This window comes from Folsomia candida, unplaced genomic scaffold, assembly GCF_002217175.1.
Source record: "Folsomia candida strain VU population unplaced genomic scaffold, ASM221717v1 Fcan01_Sc028, whole genome shotgun sequence".
Lineage (NCBI taxonomy): Eukaryota > Metazoa > Arthropoda > Collembola > Entomobryomorpha > Isotomidae > Folsomia > Folsomia candida.
In genome coordinates, this window is record NW_019091220.1 from 844,356 (window position 1) to 861,156 (window position 16,801).

At 36.7% G+C, this 16,801-nt stretch overlaps 2 protein-coding genes across 6 annotated transcripts in view; both read left to right on the forward strand.

Moving 5' to 3' along the window:
- The window catches only part of LOC110859975 (dystrophin), a 57,419-nt gene that overhangs the window by 11,750 nt on the left and 28,868 nt on the right, over positions 1-16,801 (forward strand). For 4 of the 5 annotated variants that reach the window (XM_022109015.2, XM_035859916.1, XM_035859914.1 and 1 more), the window contains 39 exons: positions 74-168; positions 241-649; positions 728-803; positions 880-959; positions 1,024-1,116; positions 1,186-1,196; positions 1,258-1,407; positions 1,602-1,775; positions 1,969-2,058; positions 2,138-2,176; positions 2,253-2,435; positions 2,527-2,632; positions 2,694-2,725; positions 2,800-2,902; positions 2,982-3,043; positions 3,316-3,645; positions 3,728-3,895; positions 4,059-4,682; positions 5,367-5,606; positions 5,684-5,736; positions 5,834-5,994; positions 6,077-6,150; positions 6,220-6,576; positions 6,648-6,765; positions 8,828-9,095; positions 9,172-9,300; positions 9,373-9,532; positions 9,626-9,739; positions 9,820-9,996; positions 10,060-10,167; positions 10,260-10,404; positions 11,697-11,842; positions 11,934-12,041; positions 12,121-12,226; positions 12,312-12,445; positions 12,525-12,599; positions 12,673-12,801; positions 12,930-12,955; positions 13,019-13,205. In XM_022109015.2, coding sequence (XP_021964707.1) covers positions 74-168; positions 241-649; positions 728-803; positions 880-959; positions 1,024-1,116; positions 1,186-1,196; positions 1,258-1,407; positions 1,602-1,775; positions 1,969-2,058; positions 2,138-2,176; positions 2,253-2,435; positions 2,527-2,632; positions 2,694-2,725; positions 2,800-2,902; positions 2,982-3,043; positions 3,316-3,645; positions 3,728-3,895; positions 4,059-4,682; positions 5,367-5,606; positions 5,684-5,736; positions 5,834-5,994; positions 6,077-6,150; positions 6,220-6,576; positions 6,648-6,765; positions 8,828-9,095; positions 9,172-9,300; positions 9,373-9,532; positions 9,626-9,739; positions 9,820-9,996; positions 10,060-10,167; positions 10,260-10,404; positions 11,697-11,842; positions 11,934-12,041; positions 12,121-12,226; positions 12,312-12,445; positions 12,525-12,599; positions 12,673-12,801; positions 12,930-12,955; positions 13,019-13,205 — 5,840 coding nt within the window. The remainder of the gene's footprint in view (positions 1-73; positions 169-240; positions 650-727; positions 804-879; positions 960-1,023; positions 1,117-1,185; positions 1,197-1,257; positions 1,408-1,601; positions 1,776-1,968; positions 2,059-2,137; positions 2,177-2,252; positions 2,436-2,526; positions 2,633-2,693; positions 2,726-2,799; positions 2,903-2,981; positions 3,044-3,315; positions 3,646-3,727; positions 3,896-4,058; positions 4,683-5,366; positions 5,607-5,683; positions 5,737-5,833; positions 5,995-6,076; positions 6,151-6,219; positions 6,577-6,647; positions 6,766-8,827; positions 9,096-9,171; positions 9,301-9,372; positions 9,533-9,625; positions 9,740-9,819; positions 9,997-10,059; positions 10,168-10,259; positions 10,405-11,696; positions 11,843-11,933; positions 12,042-12,120; positions 12,227-12,311; positions 12,446-12,524; positions 12,600-12,672; positions 12,802-12,929; positions 12,956-13,018; positions 13,206-16,801) is intronic. The other variant, XM_035859917.1, reaches the window with a different exon arrangement.
- Positions 6,772-8,201, forward strand: LOC110859885 (transcriptional repressor CTCFL-like). The gene is made up of 3 exons (XM_022108911.2): positions 6,772-7,740; positions 7,838-7,994; positions 8,073-8,201. Exons 1-3 carry the CDS (start codon positions 6,942-6,944, stop codon positions 8,119-8,121), a joined length of 1,005 nt encoding a protein of 334 aa, XP_021964603.2. The 5' UTR covers positions 6,772-6,941; the 3' UTR covers positions 8,122-8,201.

Genomic DNA, 16,801 nt, shown 5'->3' on the forward strand with positions numbered 1-16,801 from the left:
GAGTAGTTGTTTGGGGAAGATTTATTTTAAAATTTAAATAAACATGAGTTTATGTTTTATTTTTCTACTACAGAATCATGGTTGGAAGAAGTGGACATATTTGTATGCGCAGAAACACCTGCTGTTGGGGATCTTGAAACCTTAGAAGCCCAATTGGAACAGTCAAAGGTAATTTCTAGCATTGCTAAAATTTAAAGTTTATATTTTAAAAGTTTGTAATGTTCAATATTTTTGGTTTAGGCGTTGCAAGTGGACGTCACAACTCTATCTCCAAAGTTTTCCAGTTTAAACAAGATCGGAAAAACGCTTATAGATGATGCAGACGAAGGATCAATGCCTGCGTTGAAGACGAGGATGTTCAAACTGAATGCACACTGGAACGAGACAACAAAGAAAGCCAAAGAACAAAATACAGTGTTAGGGAGTGCTCTTGAAAAGACTCAGAGCGTTGTTGAAGGTATCCAAGAGACGACAACATGGCTTGATGCACTTCAGAACGATTCCCCAACAGTCGGAGTAATTTCTAGTCCAGCCGATCTAGCTCGTTTGTCCAGGAAGTATCAAGCTCTCAAAGACAGGGTAGATAAAAAGGAAAATGGATTCAGAGTGTTAAATGATAAAGGAAATGAATTGTTACTCCTCCATCAAAGTAATTCTACATTATTTTATAAAAACATTTTTGCATAATTGACAGCTAGATTTTGATTATAAAATAAATATTTCACAGAACACTGCAAAGATGATTCTCGCCGATCCTCCACAGTTCAAGAACTGGCTAGAACTTTTACTCAATTAAATGCTAGGTACATACATTAGCCTGCAAAGTGTAAATTAAACTATTTGTAAGAAATTCGACTAATCACCCAATTTGATTCATAGGTGGACAGAAATAACTGGGAATGTTGATCGTAATTGTAAAACAATGAAAGAAGCCTCTTATTTATACGGAGAATTTAGAAGTATTAAGTCACATTAATTTTTTCTGCTTACTTGGATAGTTTACATACAGGTTTTTATGCATAGGTTTGGCCGCTCAAGAAAATGATTGCCTAGATCGTATGGAACGGAAATTAAAAAAATCAGTTGCATCAGCCGCAGATGTCGAAGAACTATCAGGTCGGAAGAGCTATGTAAATAATTTTGTGTGTGAATTTTATTTAACATTTTGTTTTTATTTTATTTCAGAGGATCTCGATGTATGTCTATATTCCTTCCTTATTCCTATCAAAAATGTTCGCATGATATTAATTATTTTAGGATATCGAGTACATGGGAGGGCAGCAAGAAGCACAGCTGGCAAAACTCCAAGATATCAGTCGACAGATGGTCGAAAAATCCGTATTGTCAAATTTTATTCAAGCTGATATTGCACAAGTCACCACGCGCTATTCTCAGCTAAAGCAACAGGTATATTTGTATGAAATTTGCATTGCCTGAATTGATAGCATCACGAATTACAACAGTGATTGCTTTTTATTGTTATAATTATTATTATAAAACTAACAATCACTTTGATTTAAATTTGTTTGCAATTTATTTTTAATATGCTCGCTGGTTTGCTTGCACTGGAATGTCTTGACACAACCTAATAACAAAACTAGGCCGAAGAAAGAACAGTCTACTTACGGTCTGAAATGTCGGTTGCTGAAAAATGGGAGATAGAAATTCAAGAGCTATGTGATGTTTTGGAATGTTCGGATAAAATATTGTCTGCAAGGCTTGAGGCAAGGCTTGAGCACGATCTCGCCCCAGATGATATCCCTAATGACACCCAGGTACATGTCCAAATGCAAAAAATACTGCATACGTATGTAGCAAATCATGTTCAGATTGTCTTAATGATCTGTTTTCGTCTTTATTTGCTCTAACTATTTGTAATTTTATCAATTTGTCTGTCTGTCTTTGCGTTTTGTTACTAATGTAATAATATGTTATTCAAATTTGTACTTATTTTATACACCTTTGTAGCAACTATCTGACGAACTAGCTAAACAAGAAAAGCTTTTGGAAAACATGGCGAATCAAGTTGAAACATATAAAAAGGCTGGGAAGTTAGAGGTATGTTCACCATAATTTCTACCAATTTTGGGTTTGTTACCCATCTCATGAGTATATTGTTTTTCTTGATATTCCATAGGCTGCTGCTCGGTTAGAAGAACAAAGAGATTTACTCGAGGTACATTATGCACCTACATAAACTCGTATTTTTATGGCTTAGATCTTTCCAATAAAGTTACTGTTTTTATTACTAGGGACGCTTTAATGAAGTACAATCAAAGTTCACACAGTTCTCATCACCTCCTCCAGAATCAAAAATTCTACCACGAATTGAAAGAATATGGCGATCTCTTCGTCAAGTTGAGCAAAAACTATGCTTCTTGGAATTGTCATCAGATGAGCCAGAATCCATCCAGAGTCAACTTAATCAATCAATTGTATGTTTATTTGACAACACTTATAATTAATCTATAAAAATATTTGCATACATATTTATGTTGTCATTAAAATGATTATTTTGCATTTCAGAGGGAATACGCAGTTCTTAGTGAATTGAAGAAAGAAGTTGAACACGTTCTACGGGAAGGGAGACGTCAGGTCGAGGACAAAAAGGCCGACACAAAGCTTAACACTGGTATAATGTACTTAATAAAATTCACTTCTTTATATAAATTGCAATTAAAATTAATTTACAGAATTGGACGCCATGAAAGCATTATACAATAAGGTACAAAATGTTTTTTTAGAGATTAGCAAAACATGGAGTGCGTATTAAATAATCTACTTTTTATTTTATTATAGTTGGGAATGCAAATCGCTTCCATCCGAGGATCTTTAGAAAAGGGGATCACAATTAGTTCCAGTATGACAGAGCAGATGCAGTCTTTGGAATTTTGGCTTCAAGGTACCATGATTGTTTTGTTACAACTCATTAATTTATGCTACAAATTTATTCCATTATTTAAAAGTTGTATTATTCGCAGAAAGCGAAACTCAAATTGAGGAGGGATTTCCAGATAATGAGAATGAAATTGAATTTTTGAGGGTAAGTACTTATGCATTTTTTTACTCTAAATATATATTTTAATTCCCTTCTGTGATGTCTTTCGTACGTTGTGTACATTAACTTATACTCTTACTTGCTATTATAATTCTTGCGCCTATCGTACATAGGGAATCGGTGAGTTACATTTTATTAGAAGCACAATTTTCTATCGCACTTGTAATTATCTAGTTTCTATTTAAAATCTGTAATTTTTCAAAGTTTGTTTGACTTGATTTGAAAATTTTGGTTGATAGTTGATTTCATAATTTTAGGGTCGCGTTGAGGAGATGCCGAGGTGGCAAAAAATTATCGAAGAATTTGAGAAGAATTATGAAAATTTCCTAAAATTAGTGGATCCTGTGTTGCTGGACTCGCTAAAAGAACGACGTGCAATAATATTGGCAAGATGGAACGGCCTCAGTAACGACATGGTACAAAAACATAAGGCAAATATACCAGAGGACAAAATTCCAGAACTTGAAGCTGCACATGAAAAAGTTGTCGATGATCTCAAAGACTGGTTGGAGAAGGCTGAACATTTTTTGAATCGAATGACGGCTGACAACGTCTTATTTTCGGATGAGGAAATTCTAGAGTTGCAAGTACGACGTTTATTATATTTTTATTAATCGACTATGTATGCACATGTATAACTTATAACTACTATTGTCGTGTTTCATTCAGGCTCTGAATGAAGATCTAACAGAAAGAAGTGATAAACTAGACAGCTTAAGAGATAAATCAATCGACTTAATTGTTGCAACAGGCGATCCTTTTAGCGTTCAAAATCCCCAGAATTTAGTGATTCAGAAATTATCACATCGCTTAGAGTCAATTGGTGTTCAGCTACAGGTACTTCGTTAGTTTATACAATTTTATTTCCAGTGCTTTCACTTATGTGATATGCACAAATGTATGTAAAACCTATTTGATGTCAAGCGCACGTTCATGTTTTGTTTAACTTTCTTCAACCATGTATGTAAATAATTTCCTACAAATTTATATGTGCTTACAGAATCTTAGTTCCTGCATTGTCCTTGATGATGACTCAGCTGACGAAACACCTGCTGTCAGTACCGCTAGCGCTACTAAACAATCCAATTTTACCGCATTTACGTCTGATTCTAATTTAACAAATCTGGCTTCTCCTGGCAATAATTACACAAATTCATTTTCTGCAAGTGGAATTTGCAATCCAGGATTTAATTTCGAAGATGATGAAAACGAGGGCGATAAGGATGATCACCCAAGAATTCCTGCTGCTGCTACAGCTCGAGGAGAAGGCTTACTTTTTGATTGTGAATCGACAAGTGAAACAACTCCAGTAAGCCATTCCTCGGACATCCGTCATCATTCCAACTCCGTCAAGCCTCCCAGAAATTCTAGTGTAAAAAGTGATAATACTACTACAATATCAGAAGGATCGTCATCCAAACCGAGAACAACCAAACAATCCCAAGCTGACGATGGCAATGATACAGATGAAGATGCAGCATCTCTGTCAATTTCTACCGTCTCCGAAGCTTCAACCGTAGTTCCTGGAGAATCTTTTCAACTAGTCGATCGTCCTGCTCCTCCTCCTGTCCCAGAAAAGAAGAATCGTAAATCTGTGAAGAGCAATAATAACGCGTCTTCTCTGGTAAGTCAGCAACCTATGAGGAGAAGAGCTTCTGTGAAATCGCAGTCTAAACTTTGTGGGGAAGGAAATGTCAGAATTGTAGAGATAAAATCAAGAGACGTAGTCCAAGGAATTTTGAAAATGGAACCAAAATTAGCGTCTTTGAGTGGCAGAGATCATGTTGCTATTGTAAAAGTGCCTGTTGCTTCTTCGTCACATAATCTGCATAAACAGAAAGCTCGCCAGCAAGCTTCAAATAATTGTGCGGGGTCAGGTTCAAGTCATGAAAGCAGAGACGGGAATGCTATCAATAAGGTTCGGATGTTGTTGATATCATCAAGTTTTTTTGAGATAGAGATACTGTTTGGTCCTGCTTGTTTCTTTTTTCTTATACACATACATACATACTTGTGTATATAAGATTTAGAGTGCATTTATTGTCCTTGCTTTGACTGCAAGTGAACTGAACCCCGACTTCTGCTTAGTTTTGTTTGGGTTCTTATCTAGCCAACATAATTCTCGTTGGTGTAAAAAAAACTTCAACAAAATGAATGTTCTATTCTATTGTGTTTGTGTGTAGTGAATACAAATAATGTGCGAGTCTGTATTTATAATGCAAATTTTGACATTTGATTTTTTGGTTTACATACAACTATATGGTCCTTGCACTAATCACTAATTATTTCTATCTAACAACTACAATAGGCGCTTACCTCTGGTCCAACTGTGCAAGAGAATGATAATAGACCCCCAAGCCTCTCTGTGGAACCCTCAGCGTTTGCTAGGATCGCCAAAACATTTACAGGAAGCAATGGGGATTCTACAAAAGACAAAGATCTACTCGGTTTTCAAAAGGAAGGCGAATCCATATCTAGCACTATGGCACGAATGGCCAGAAAGTTAGAAGAGATTGAAGAGGACGAATGTCCCAGGAAAAGAGTTGATGCAAGTTTTAAATTGACATTGTGTCATTGTAATTTGACTCATAAAGTATAATTGCTAAATTGGTATTATCTCTACAGGCCTTGGAAGTAGAGTTGAACGCAGTTGAACCTGAAGTTGCTCTAACAATTAGGTAAATAGGCATTTTAAGAATATATTTTAAGAATGTACCACAAGCAACCGCAATACGAAATTGATTAAAATGAATGTTTTCCTTTTGGTCCATTTAGCAAAGGAGATTCTCTAGTCTTTAAAATTTCAAAAATTGACGTTAAAAAAGCTAATCAAATTCGATCTGCGTTAGATCTGTTAAGGTCGGATTGGTTACAACTGAAAAGTCGTGCAGAGAGCCAAAAATTATTAGCTTTGAGATTGGAAACTAGTCAACTCGGTAAAATACATTAAAATTTACTAATCATTTATTATAAATATAATGGGTAGTTAATATTTATTAATTCTTGTGTAATTTTTAGAATGCCAGTCAATACTTCAACAGTTGGATGAATGGGTTTCTGATGCTATGCAGAATCCTAATAAAGATTCTCGGGTATGAAATCGAAATATTCTTTACCATACATAAGTTCACCATGTTGAATTGTTTTTGTTTTCTAAAAAGGCCGTGCAAGATGAATTTACAAAGAAAGCCGTGGAATATCGTATATTGAAGAAAAAGTTTGGGGATCTGAAGAAGCGAAATGTCGTTGGACTGGCTCCAGAAATGAATGAATTTGAAAACCATTGGCTAGAGTTACAAAATGCTATGGAGGTTGCAAAACCAAAGAAACTTACTCAACAGCAACCTAAACAAGGCGCCAGAGAGGATAGTTGTCCACCAATTGTGAAACCTAAGCCCATTTCTTTAGTGAAAAAGGATACTGGTATCCAATCTACAGACTTTGTCATGAAAACAAATAAGTTGAGGGAACAAATTGCAACTATTACAAGAGCATTAGGTTCTGCGGAAGACTTGATTGTAAGGTTGACATAATTTATATTATTACAGTTATTTATTGTCACATGATATGAATTGCTTCATAATTTCAGCGAGTTAAACAAGATCTGGATACAATTAGTCCAAAAGTACTCGAATTAGAAGACCAATTCGAAACGGGGATGCGAGGAACGCCAGATCAAGTAACGCAAGGACATCGAGTGCTATCAGGTAAAGCAGTCATAGAGAGCGACTGTCTCACTGTGATACTGACTACCAAAAATTCAAACTGCACCAAACGAAATTTAGCCGTGCACATGTTTAGTCACTAGTCAACAGTCGAAGTGAGATAGTCTCTCTCTAAATTATATTTCTAAAGTAGTTAAAATAACCGGTGCTATTATAAAATGGAAGTTTCAAGTCAAAGTAGTAAGTCTACTGTGGACAATAAGTTAAAGTGTTCAGTCTGCGGAAAAAAATATGCGAAAAACTGTAATTTAAAAAGACATTTTGAGTCAGTTCATTCAGAAACGCATCGTTTCCAATGTAGGAATTGTGAAGTGTATTTTTCGGAAAACGCTACACTACAAAAACATTTAAATCGTCAAATCTGTGTAATTAAGAAGGACAAGAAACTGATGGACATTACGTATGATTGTAAAGTGTGCAAAAAAAAGTTTGGTGCTCAGCATGTCCTCAATTTACATATCAAGCAAAACCACCCTGAAAACTATTATAAATATAACTGTAGTCAATGTGATCTTATGTTTAGCTCGAAACAAGGTCTCTATGGCCATGTGGATACCATTCACAATAACAATAAAGCCAAGTGTTTAATTTGTGGATTGGAATGCTACGACAAATATAAATTAAATAGACATATCGAAAATGTCCATTCACCAAATGCTATGAAAAAGAGGGATGACAAATTAGCAGCAAGGTCTGAAGCAGAGTTAAACAGGGAAGTCTATCGCAAGTTGAAGTCAGATCCCGGTCACATTCTAGTCAAGTCAACAGTTGATCCCAGTGAACACTATTATTTAAAATTAAATAAGAAACAACGAGAACGGGTCAACAATCAGAAAATGTTAAAACCCATCGTGAAGGAACCAGTCATAGGCCAGCATCATATCAAAGGTTGGGGATACACTTCTGAGGGAAACGAGTGTCCCATCAATTACGTCAAGTTGACAGATGAACAAAGAAGTAAGTAGTTGTAACTATTCTATCAATCATCTCTCACAAATGTTATCCTCAATGTCAGTGCCGTTCACAATAAAAATTTATTTTCTCCTCCACACAGGAAGTTCACGCCAAGTTTATGGATATGTGTGGCGTGACGGTAAAACTTTCGAGATTCTGGAGGTGTATTATGGGATGACGTGTGATACAGCTATCAACGGAGCAATTGCTAAGTGGACTACGATTAAAGCTTCGACAGACAAAGGTTGTTCAGACAGGTATAAAAAATGTCGATTTAATACTATGCACTATTTGTTACCAAGCAATTTAAGTAATCATTTTACACTTACATGTAGACGGATGTATGACGCCGGTCATTTTTTTGTCCTGAAGAGGCGTTTTTGATTGAGGGGATGGTTGGACATCAAAAATGGGTGGTAGGACAACTCAAGTGGTTAACTAGGAACGAGGCCGGAGGAATTTGTTCTGTCAACCCCAAAGAGTGCTACAAATGGCTGGAAAACTATATGGGACAAATTAGAGAGGCGTTGACCAGAGCCAACCACTTGTGGCTTGATCATCCCGACCCAAACATCCCAACCTCGGATTCCCAGAAAACTGCTAAGGCGCAAGACCACGACCTCGAGGATGAAAACAAGACGCTTAAAGCATTACTTTCAGTGCGAGAAACACGAATTGAACAACTTGAATCCGATATGGTAATGTTGAAGACTCAGTTTCAACGAGATATTCAAGCCAAGGAAGATAGTTTCGAAGAGGAACGTAAAACCCTTCTTCAACAATTGCGCGATACAGAGACAAAGTTGGAGAATGAACGCGAAAACAAAGTCGCTGTTGGCAAAGACCGAAAAAAAGGCGTCTCCTTATTATCCACTTCTCCTAGTAGTATACGCCTCGGAATATCCAAGACACAGCGTCCGATCAATCCGTTCCACCCATATCGTCGCTCCAATAATAAAATTAATAATTAAATTACCGACCATTTTGTACATATTTAGGATAGTTAATTTAATAGTTATGTTGGTAAAGCAGTCTAGGATAGTACGAAACTGAAAACATACAAACATACATTATTCTTATCATTATTTAGGGAAGAGTCTATCAAAAATGTTGGACGAATGGTCTACTCTGAGTATCACTGTTGGCCAACTTCTTCTGAGATCACCTCCAAGTAAAAGTCCAAGTCCAGGTCCCATGTTTTCTCCCGTTCCACAAACAACGGACATTTTAGATTTAGAGTCTTGGCTTGACGAAATTGAAGTAAAATTGAAAAGTCTAAAGGATACCGCAATTGAAGGATCAGAGGAAGCTAAAGAAAGTCTTAAAGCTATTGAATCTCAAGTTTCCAAACGCCACAGGTTTTTCTTCTACCTTCACAATATTATTGACTACTATGAAAAATCCTATGATTTCTATAATTTTTATTAATTATAGGAGTGTTATGTTGTTAATGAGCAAGAAATCTCGGCTCAGCCCCGCTTATGATGACTCAACTAAAAAGATAGAATGCATTGGTACACGATGGAGAAATCTTTTAGCTGAAATGACAATGAGACGAGACAGGTACATGCATCATGCTGATACAATTTCGAAATTTTTACTGATTGATATATCGTAAATAATTTACTTTCGTAGAATTTGTGGCGAAACTGGAGTTCATAGAATAACTGGGGGCAAATGGTGGGAGCCTCATGTCGTTCTCAGAGATTGGATTCGTCGAGCTACAGAAGCGTTAGATGCTCCTGTTAAACTTGCCGATGAACCTTTTCTAAGAAACTCTTTGTCAAATCTAAAGGTATGTACATACTACATACACAACATCATTCCAATTGACAATCTATTTATATATGCAGCTAGTAATAAGATGAAATTATGAATTTTGATTCAGATTTTGGAACATGAAATTATGGGCAAGAAACCAGACTTGGAAAAATTACGGCAAAGCAAACATCATTATGTCACTGAAGAGGAGATACAAAGCTTTGCTGTTGAGATTGCTAAAGTAATAGCATCAAGCAAATATTAACATATGACGTTCTTGCTTGTGTATATGTCACGTAATATGGTATCCAATAATTATAGCTGGCTGACGAGCTGCCAAAGAGAAGGAAATTGGTTGAATGTAAGCTGATGAATTTACGAAAGCTAACTTCCCACTTGGATACCACAGCTTCGTGGGTTCTGGAAGTGAGAGCTCAGGTCGCAACTGCTAAGCATCGACCCCCACAAGAAAAATCAGCCGCTATAGAAAACATTATGGTAACTAACAATAATAACTTAATGAAAGACGAGTACCATTATTGCCATATCCTTTATGCTCAGATTCGTATGGAGGACAAAGAAAACGAAGTAATTGACGTCATTCGCAATTACATCAATTTGGAGAAGGAATGTGAAGCTTCTGGTCAATGCATGACACCAGTTATGCAGGCAAGTTGCTTTCCCTTTTCTTCAAGTTCTACCATTTCATCCATCCATTTTTCTCTTTCATCATAACAACATCTATCCTCTTCTTGTCGCAGGAAAAGGTCCGACAGCTGAAGGAAGATTGGGTCTACATTAAATCCAGAGGCGAGATTCACACTTTAACTCCAGAAGGCGAAGCAAAGTTTTTCGATATTGTTGTTACAACTGTTGTCCCAACCACCACATTAACCGATCAGCCAGGTTCGTATATTTTCATCATGGCAATTTGTAATTCATAGCATACATTGTAGTATGGCGGTGGCCATGTTTATTCTATATTTTCATACTCCTCACGCTACCGTTTATTCATTCATAGTAGACCACCACTACCACCTCTGTAATTATTATTTAATGCACAGCAAAATCCTAAAACTAAATGGTCAAGTTTAAGCAGATGGTACCGCATAGATTTAGCAAGACGACGACTACTTGCTTCGAAAGCAAGTCTCACAATGAAGGACTGAAAGTTTTCCCATTTACGTTTCATTGTAGTTTCGTATCCAAGAGTGGTAGAAGACGAAGAAAGTGAAAACAGAGTGCAAACTCAGAATTCTAGTAGAGAGAAAAGTGCTTCAACACAAGCAAAACCATGGAGTAAAAGCAAGCAGGGCATTTCCTTCTTTCTCAGGCCAAAGTGTACACATATTTACCAGGTCTTGCTCTACAACTACTCCCCATTTTGCTATCCTTCGTTCGTTCATTCCCTGGTTCGTTCCAGCAGTAGTGGAGTAAGAGCAAGAGAAGAAGAAGATGAATACTACACACAACTCCCATCACCCTACAGTTGCACAGATAAGGTTGTAGTACAACATTAAGAAACGGTGAAAACTCATGCGCTACGCTGTATCGATTGGTTTGGTTGGTAGAGTGGAGAATACCCGAATACCCGGTTTCATAGGCAGGAGAAAGCAGTCTTTCTTTTAGGATATTAGCCCTTATGTTATTATGAGGCAGTTTATAAGCATTGTATATGCTTTACATCTACATCCTTCTCCTCTTCTATGCTCAGCACAGAGGCTCTGTATTTTTCCTGTTTTCCTATTCAGAATCCCTCTTTTCACCCTAGAACTGACTGATAAAACTATCTAGCTCTGGAAACTTGACATTATTTTAATTCGTACGTGACATATCGCTCCTTGCATTTATATAAAATGAAAGACATTTCTTTCTTTGGCAATATTCAACTTGAAAGTGCAAGTTGTCCCTTAGAATTGGTGCATTTTTTAATAATATAATTATACACACTGTGTATTACACTACACAGTGGTGAGATTCAAAATTATCACAATAAATCAGGCTGGGAAATAGCAGATATAAGTCTGATTTGGTGAGTTTCTTGAATTACTATGCATTAATTATACATTGGGGAAAGTTGTGCAATATCTTAATGAATTATTCGTGGTACTATTAATAGAACTGGCATTTTAAATCATTTTATATTTATATTTCAACCCTGAAAATGTATTTTCAACTGTGTTTTTGTCTGCTTACAGAGTATCAGAAAGTCGTCACAAAGGCTGAAATAGTTACGCTGCCATCGGAAGGATTTTCTGCAGGAATCGAGGAAGATTTTATCCAAACACATCACGACTTTGATTATAGCAGTTTAGATGCCGGACAATTGGAATTAGTACAAGAGGTGATAAACATTGTTGCATATCAGTACATGTATGTATGCATGTATGCATGCATGATTGCATTATTAATTCTTGAATTTCCTAAAATTACAGATTGATACTTTTGATGATTCAATGACGCTCAACCTTAAATCAATCAAGCAGCAATCGGTGGTTGTTGGGGATGTTGATAATGTTAGATGTGTTTTAGAAAAACAAAGAGTAAGTTTCATAGGATATGTTATATGCATAATCCCAAATTGGATTAAGTATATAATTTGTTATTTATAATTTATTTCAGACGGTGCTGAGAGAATTGGAACTGAAAAAGCCCCAGTTGGAGGAACTTCTTCAGACTGCAGAAAATTTAAAATCCGAAACAAATCGTCATAATTTACACGGGAAAGGTATTGGCGATGCATATAAGTTAACAAACGTCTCATATATGGTAATATGGTTTATAATTTCACTAATTGATTGATTATTTTATAGTTAACAAGCTTAGAGAACACTGGTTAGAAACAAATCATGCGGTTGTGAGTCGTATAACCTTATTGGAAGAATGCCTTTCGGATTCGATAAGATGGGAATCACAATTAAGAGACGCAGACGCGTGGATGGGCAAGGTACCTAAATAACTGCTAAATATGAGTAGTTTTTGACGTTAGTCATGTTGAATGATACAAAATATATTATATTTTACAGATGGAGGCCCGGATAGCTGCAGTATTCAATACACACATGGGCGAACATTCTGATAATTTTATGAAGGATCAAAAGGTATTATTCCGTTATACCGAAAATTCAGATTAAGATCTTGTAAAAATTGTATATTATTTGTTGTTTAATCTAGAATCTACATCTCGAGTTACATCAGTACAAAAAACAAATCGAAAACTTTCAACATCATACGCAACAATTAATTTCCACATATCAACAAGATGATACGACTCGTATTAAAAGAGCAACGGAACAAGTCAAGGCAAGCAGACTTGAAGAATATTTATTCATAATTATTTTATCTAATCGCCAATCCCTTAATATTATTTATAACATATGTCGCACTTTAATTTTTAATCATTTAACGATTTCAAATTTTTCTCGCAATAGAATCGGTACGCTCACATGAACAATAGGTAAAAGATCAGAGATTACATGATTTGTTTTACTGGATTCTTCTCACGATTTTATGTTGTTAGTGTGGTCTCTCGTGGACGTGCTTTAGCAGCTCAGGCGACCAATTCCACAATCGATAGACAATTGGAAGCCAAGTTAGCTTGGATTGCTGAGTGTGAAAGATCTCTTGACGCTTTAGAGAATGAAGCACACCGGTTTGGATCGAATCCTCAACGGGACTCTACCGGAAACACACTTCAGCGATTAAAGGTATGTCAAAATTATTTATTTTTTAAAACTACACTATACGGAGTCATCGTTCGTAAAAAATCAGATTGGAAAATCAATGTAAATCAATGATAGGTTGGTTTACATTGCGAAATGCATATAAATAAATGATAGCGCTATCATAACATTTAAGTGAAATTATGTATAATTGTTTCTGGTATGAATGCATAGGTCAGTCATTTGGGCCAAGTGCAAACTAGATAAGTACGTATGTACATAAGTTGAGCCTAAACTGAGTGTTGGTCAGTCTTTTAACGCTTTCTTTAAGCTTCCGTTCTTTACCACGTATACTCCACAATTTGGTGGTGTGTGTGTGGTAACAAAACTCATTTGTATCGTCATGTACTGGTTGTAAAACTAAATGATCTTTACGTCTTGTGAAATGTCACTAGCTTACTATTTTCACTTCAAGGGTTGGGTGAAAGAGCTAGTACAGCATTTAACTGCCAATAAAGTTAACGATAAGCCTGTTGACCGAGTCATTTCCAACCGTAATTTCCATCACCTATTGCACCTTTAGTATCAGTATTGGAAAGAAAGACAGAGAAAGACTGGGTGTTTTTTTTAGACTTTTTGTCAAGAAGTTTTCCCTCGTCGCGAAAGGTGCAACACGATTTGTGACGTGATAAAGGTAATGGAACATAAATTTGGTGGACGCAAAGGCAAGAATTGCTGTAATTGCTAATGTTTTATTGGTATTTTATAATCTACATTAAGGGTAATTGATGTCTAAAAAGCACTTGATTTAGTGGCTAGATTCTTACACACTAGTCCAAATACATATAATACACAATATGCGGTGGTGCACTAATCCTAAGTACGTAAAACTTAACGTCCATGCAATGTCATGTTTTATAAACTGGTTGCATTACTGTGTATTACAATCGGAAGCATTTTTGTGGTTTTTGAACGATTATATAGCCAGCCACCAAGTTACGTTTCCCGAACAAGAAATTGACCAGATCCAAACTCATTTCGTTAAAAGTAGGGGGAGAAATCATATCGTCTTCAGAGTTGATCCCGTGGTGTAAAAACAAGAAATATGATGATTTCAAGTCAAAGCTGAAGTGCTAAAGAATGTCGAGTGGGTTAGATAAGATTCTCAAACTGTTTTTAGGCGTCCTTCCTCCATAAGCACGTTGCAGTGATTTTTCAGAACTTGGCTTCTTCTCTAATAGATATTGCTCCACTCCTTGACTCACAATAATAAGAGCAGTTCATTCAATGGTGTCTTATTGTATATGAAAAGGTGATGGTTGCTGCCATACGAACTTTTAGACAGGAAGCTGATCTTAAATCTTAGCTTACTTAACTTAACCCTTTTTTATCCATTACTCGCACAGTGCATGTATTATTGGTTGATCATGTGCCGTTTTTTACTTATGTGCAAGCATTACAATTCACTCACTCACACTGCTGCGTAGAGAATAAAAACATCTCATACTCGACCAAAAGTTGTGACTGCGATGCACTCAAGTTTGAGCATTTGTTGGAGGAATGAAACAAAGTGTGTGTATAGGGATAAATGAGGCGGATTTGGGTTATAAAGTGTCTGCAGTTCATAGGTTAGAGTTTTCGAGTTTAGTAAAATTCTTGCGGATTCTTACGTTCTTCTTGTGATCCGAGTGGTGATGTTTCTCATTCGCAGCAGCAGCAGCAGCATCACATCACCCAAAAAGCAGAGAGTCGCCGTGTCGTGGTAAACTAAAAGCTCAAGTCACAGGAAAGGACAACCGAAAGGAAAGCAGAAGCAGCGTTGACGGTGTTACCTTCACTCACTTGCACTTTACTTGCTTCCATACACCCACATACACACACTTTCTTTTCATTCTCATTCCTGTGCCCAGTTCCTGGTCCAGTGTTGTTTTGTCGTCTTGACATGGACAACCACAAATAGGATCGAAATTGGAATAAAATTCAAGTTTTCTAGTCCATTCTGGAAACAAGTTTGGGGTTCAATCAAAGTAGAGTAGCAGCTCTCTGCTGGAAACAGGAGTTGGTTTCGTGGTGAAAGTTTTTTTCAGCAAGTATACATATTTGTACTCTGGTGAAAACTGGAATCAATTTCATTTCATAATCGAGCAGATCGTGGCGTGGTGACCGTGCACAGATTGGCCGTGTAAACTTTCTCTTTTAACCGACCGGACTAAAGACAAATCTCGGATTGGAAAATTTTACGTATTGCGTGAACCAGTGTCATGGTTGACTATTTGGAGAAAGAATAAATCAAACCAATGTTCATCATATTGAGGAAAAAAGAGACGATCTAGATCTACAAATTGAATTCGTGATTATGTGGTGACATATATGCATGTATGTAGGTCGTGTTTTGTTTACCCTGGTGGTAGTGTCTGCTAGATTTAGGTTTTAACAAGTAGGATTAGAGAGTAATTTTATGACCCATGTGGGTTGTACATATAAAAGAGGACATGTGATTAGCGAAAAAGCTCACGTACAGCAGGTTTTTGGGGCATCTCGATACATACTTTCACCCCTTTCTCCCCATTTGTTGACTTTGCTTTTTCGAGCTGTGACGTGCTCAGACAGAGAAGAATTTGTGAGATACAGTTACATGACTAGTGAAGTGACCAAAGTGATGTTATTGTATATATAACTGACTTATAGACTACGTGGAATCTTGTTGCAAAACTTTCTCCACTATTTCTTGAGTGACATTCTTCTTGTCCAACTGCTGTTGTTATGTTTCCCATTGTTCTTTCTTCTCACTATAATAATCAAGTTGGATATCTCTGTGCTGATTGTGTGTCTCAAATTGAGTAGTTAATAATTCAATAGTGCTGTGGTGTAGCATCATAGCAGGAGTACTGCTTTGGCAAGTAGTGCAGCAGATACAGTGTCGAATGTATGTTGAATACCTTGCGCTGCTGGTGATGTTTCTAGTGCAAGTGGCAAAGTCAAAAGTTTATGAGGCCATAAATGTAATGCATATTCATTCGTCATACTAGTGAAGGCATAGGAGTAGCCCCAGCATTTTGAAGGATACGGATGGATGAGGTGGTTATATAGGAAGTGATCTTCTCATCCTGCAATATGTGCATATACGATAATACGCCACACACATATTTACTATGCACAAGGCCACAGTTTTAAATATCATCTCAACAACAAGGGAAAACTATGGTGGATGTATTTTCGCATAATAGTAGTTGATGATCCTAGTTCATCTGAAACATTGCTCTACTACTGAGATTATTGAAAGCAATTTTGACAGTGTTGATTGCACCTTCTTCAATATTCAAGCTGATAACTTGTTCTGTAAAAGATCTGAATTTTGTATCCGTCCCGAATGAAATGTTACCCTGTGATCGTGATAGTTTATCGCTAAACGTTTCGAGAAGTTCGTCTGTGAAATTTCGTCCGAGTAGCGGTGGTGGTGGGTTTTCTTGCAGTAGTAATGGCTCCAGTTTTGAGCCATCCAATTATACAGATCACCGTAATCGGGAAAGAAGTAGTGGCAGGCGAGTCAGTGACGTGGGAATCGAAAATGATGAAACGAGAGGAAGGACAGGAGTTCAAATGCTGCCGTCATCTCGGAGTGATTATCAGTTATTTACTGG

Coding starts and splice junctions, on each gene's coding strand:
- LOC110859885 (XM_022108911.2), top strand. CDS start 6,942: ATGGAAGTTTCAAGTCAAAGTAGTAAGTCTACTGTGGACAATAAGTTA. Junction 7,741..7,837: donor GTTGACAGATGAACAAAGAA/GTAAGTAGTTGT, acceptor TCCTCCACACAG/GAAGTTCACGCCAAGTTTAT. Junction 7,995..8,072: donor GACAAAGGTTGTTCAGACAG/GTATAAAAAATG, acceptor ACTTACATGTAG/ACGGATGTATGACGCCGGTC.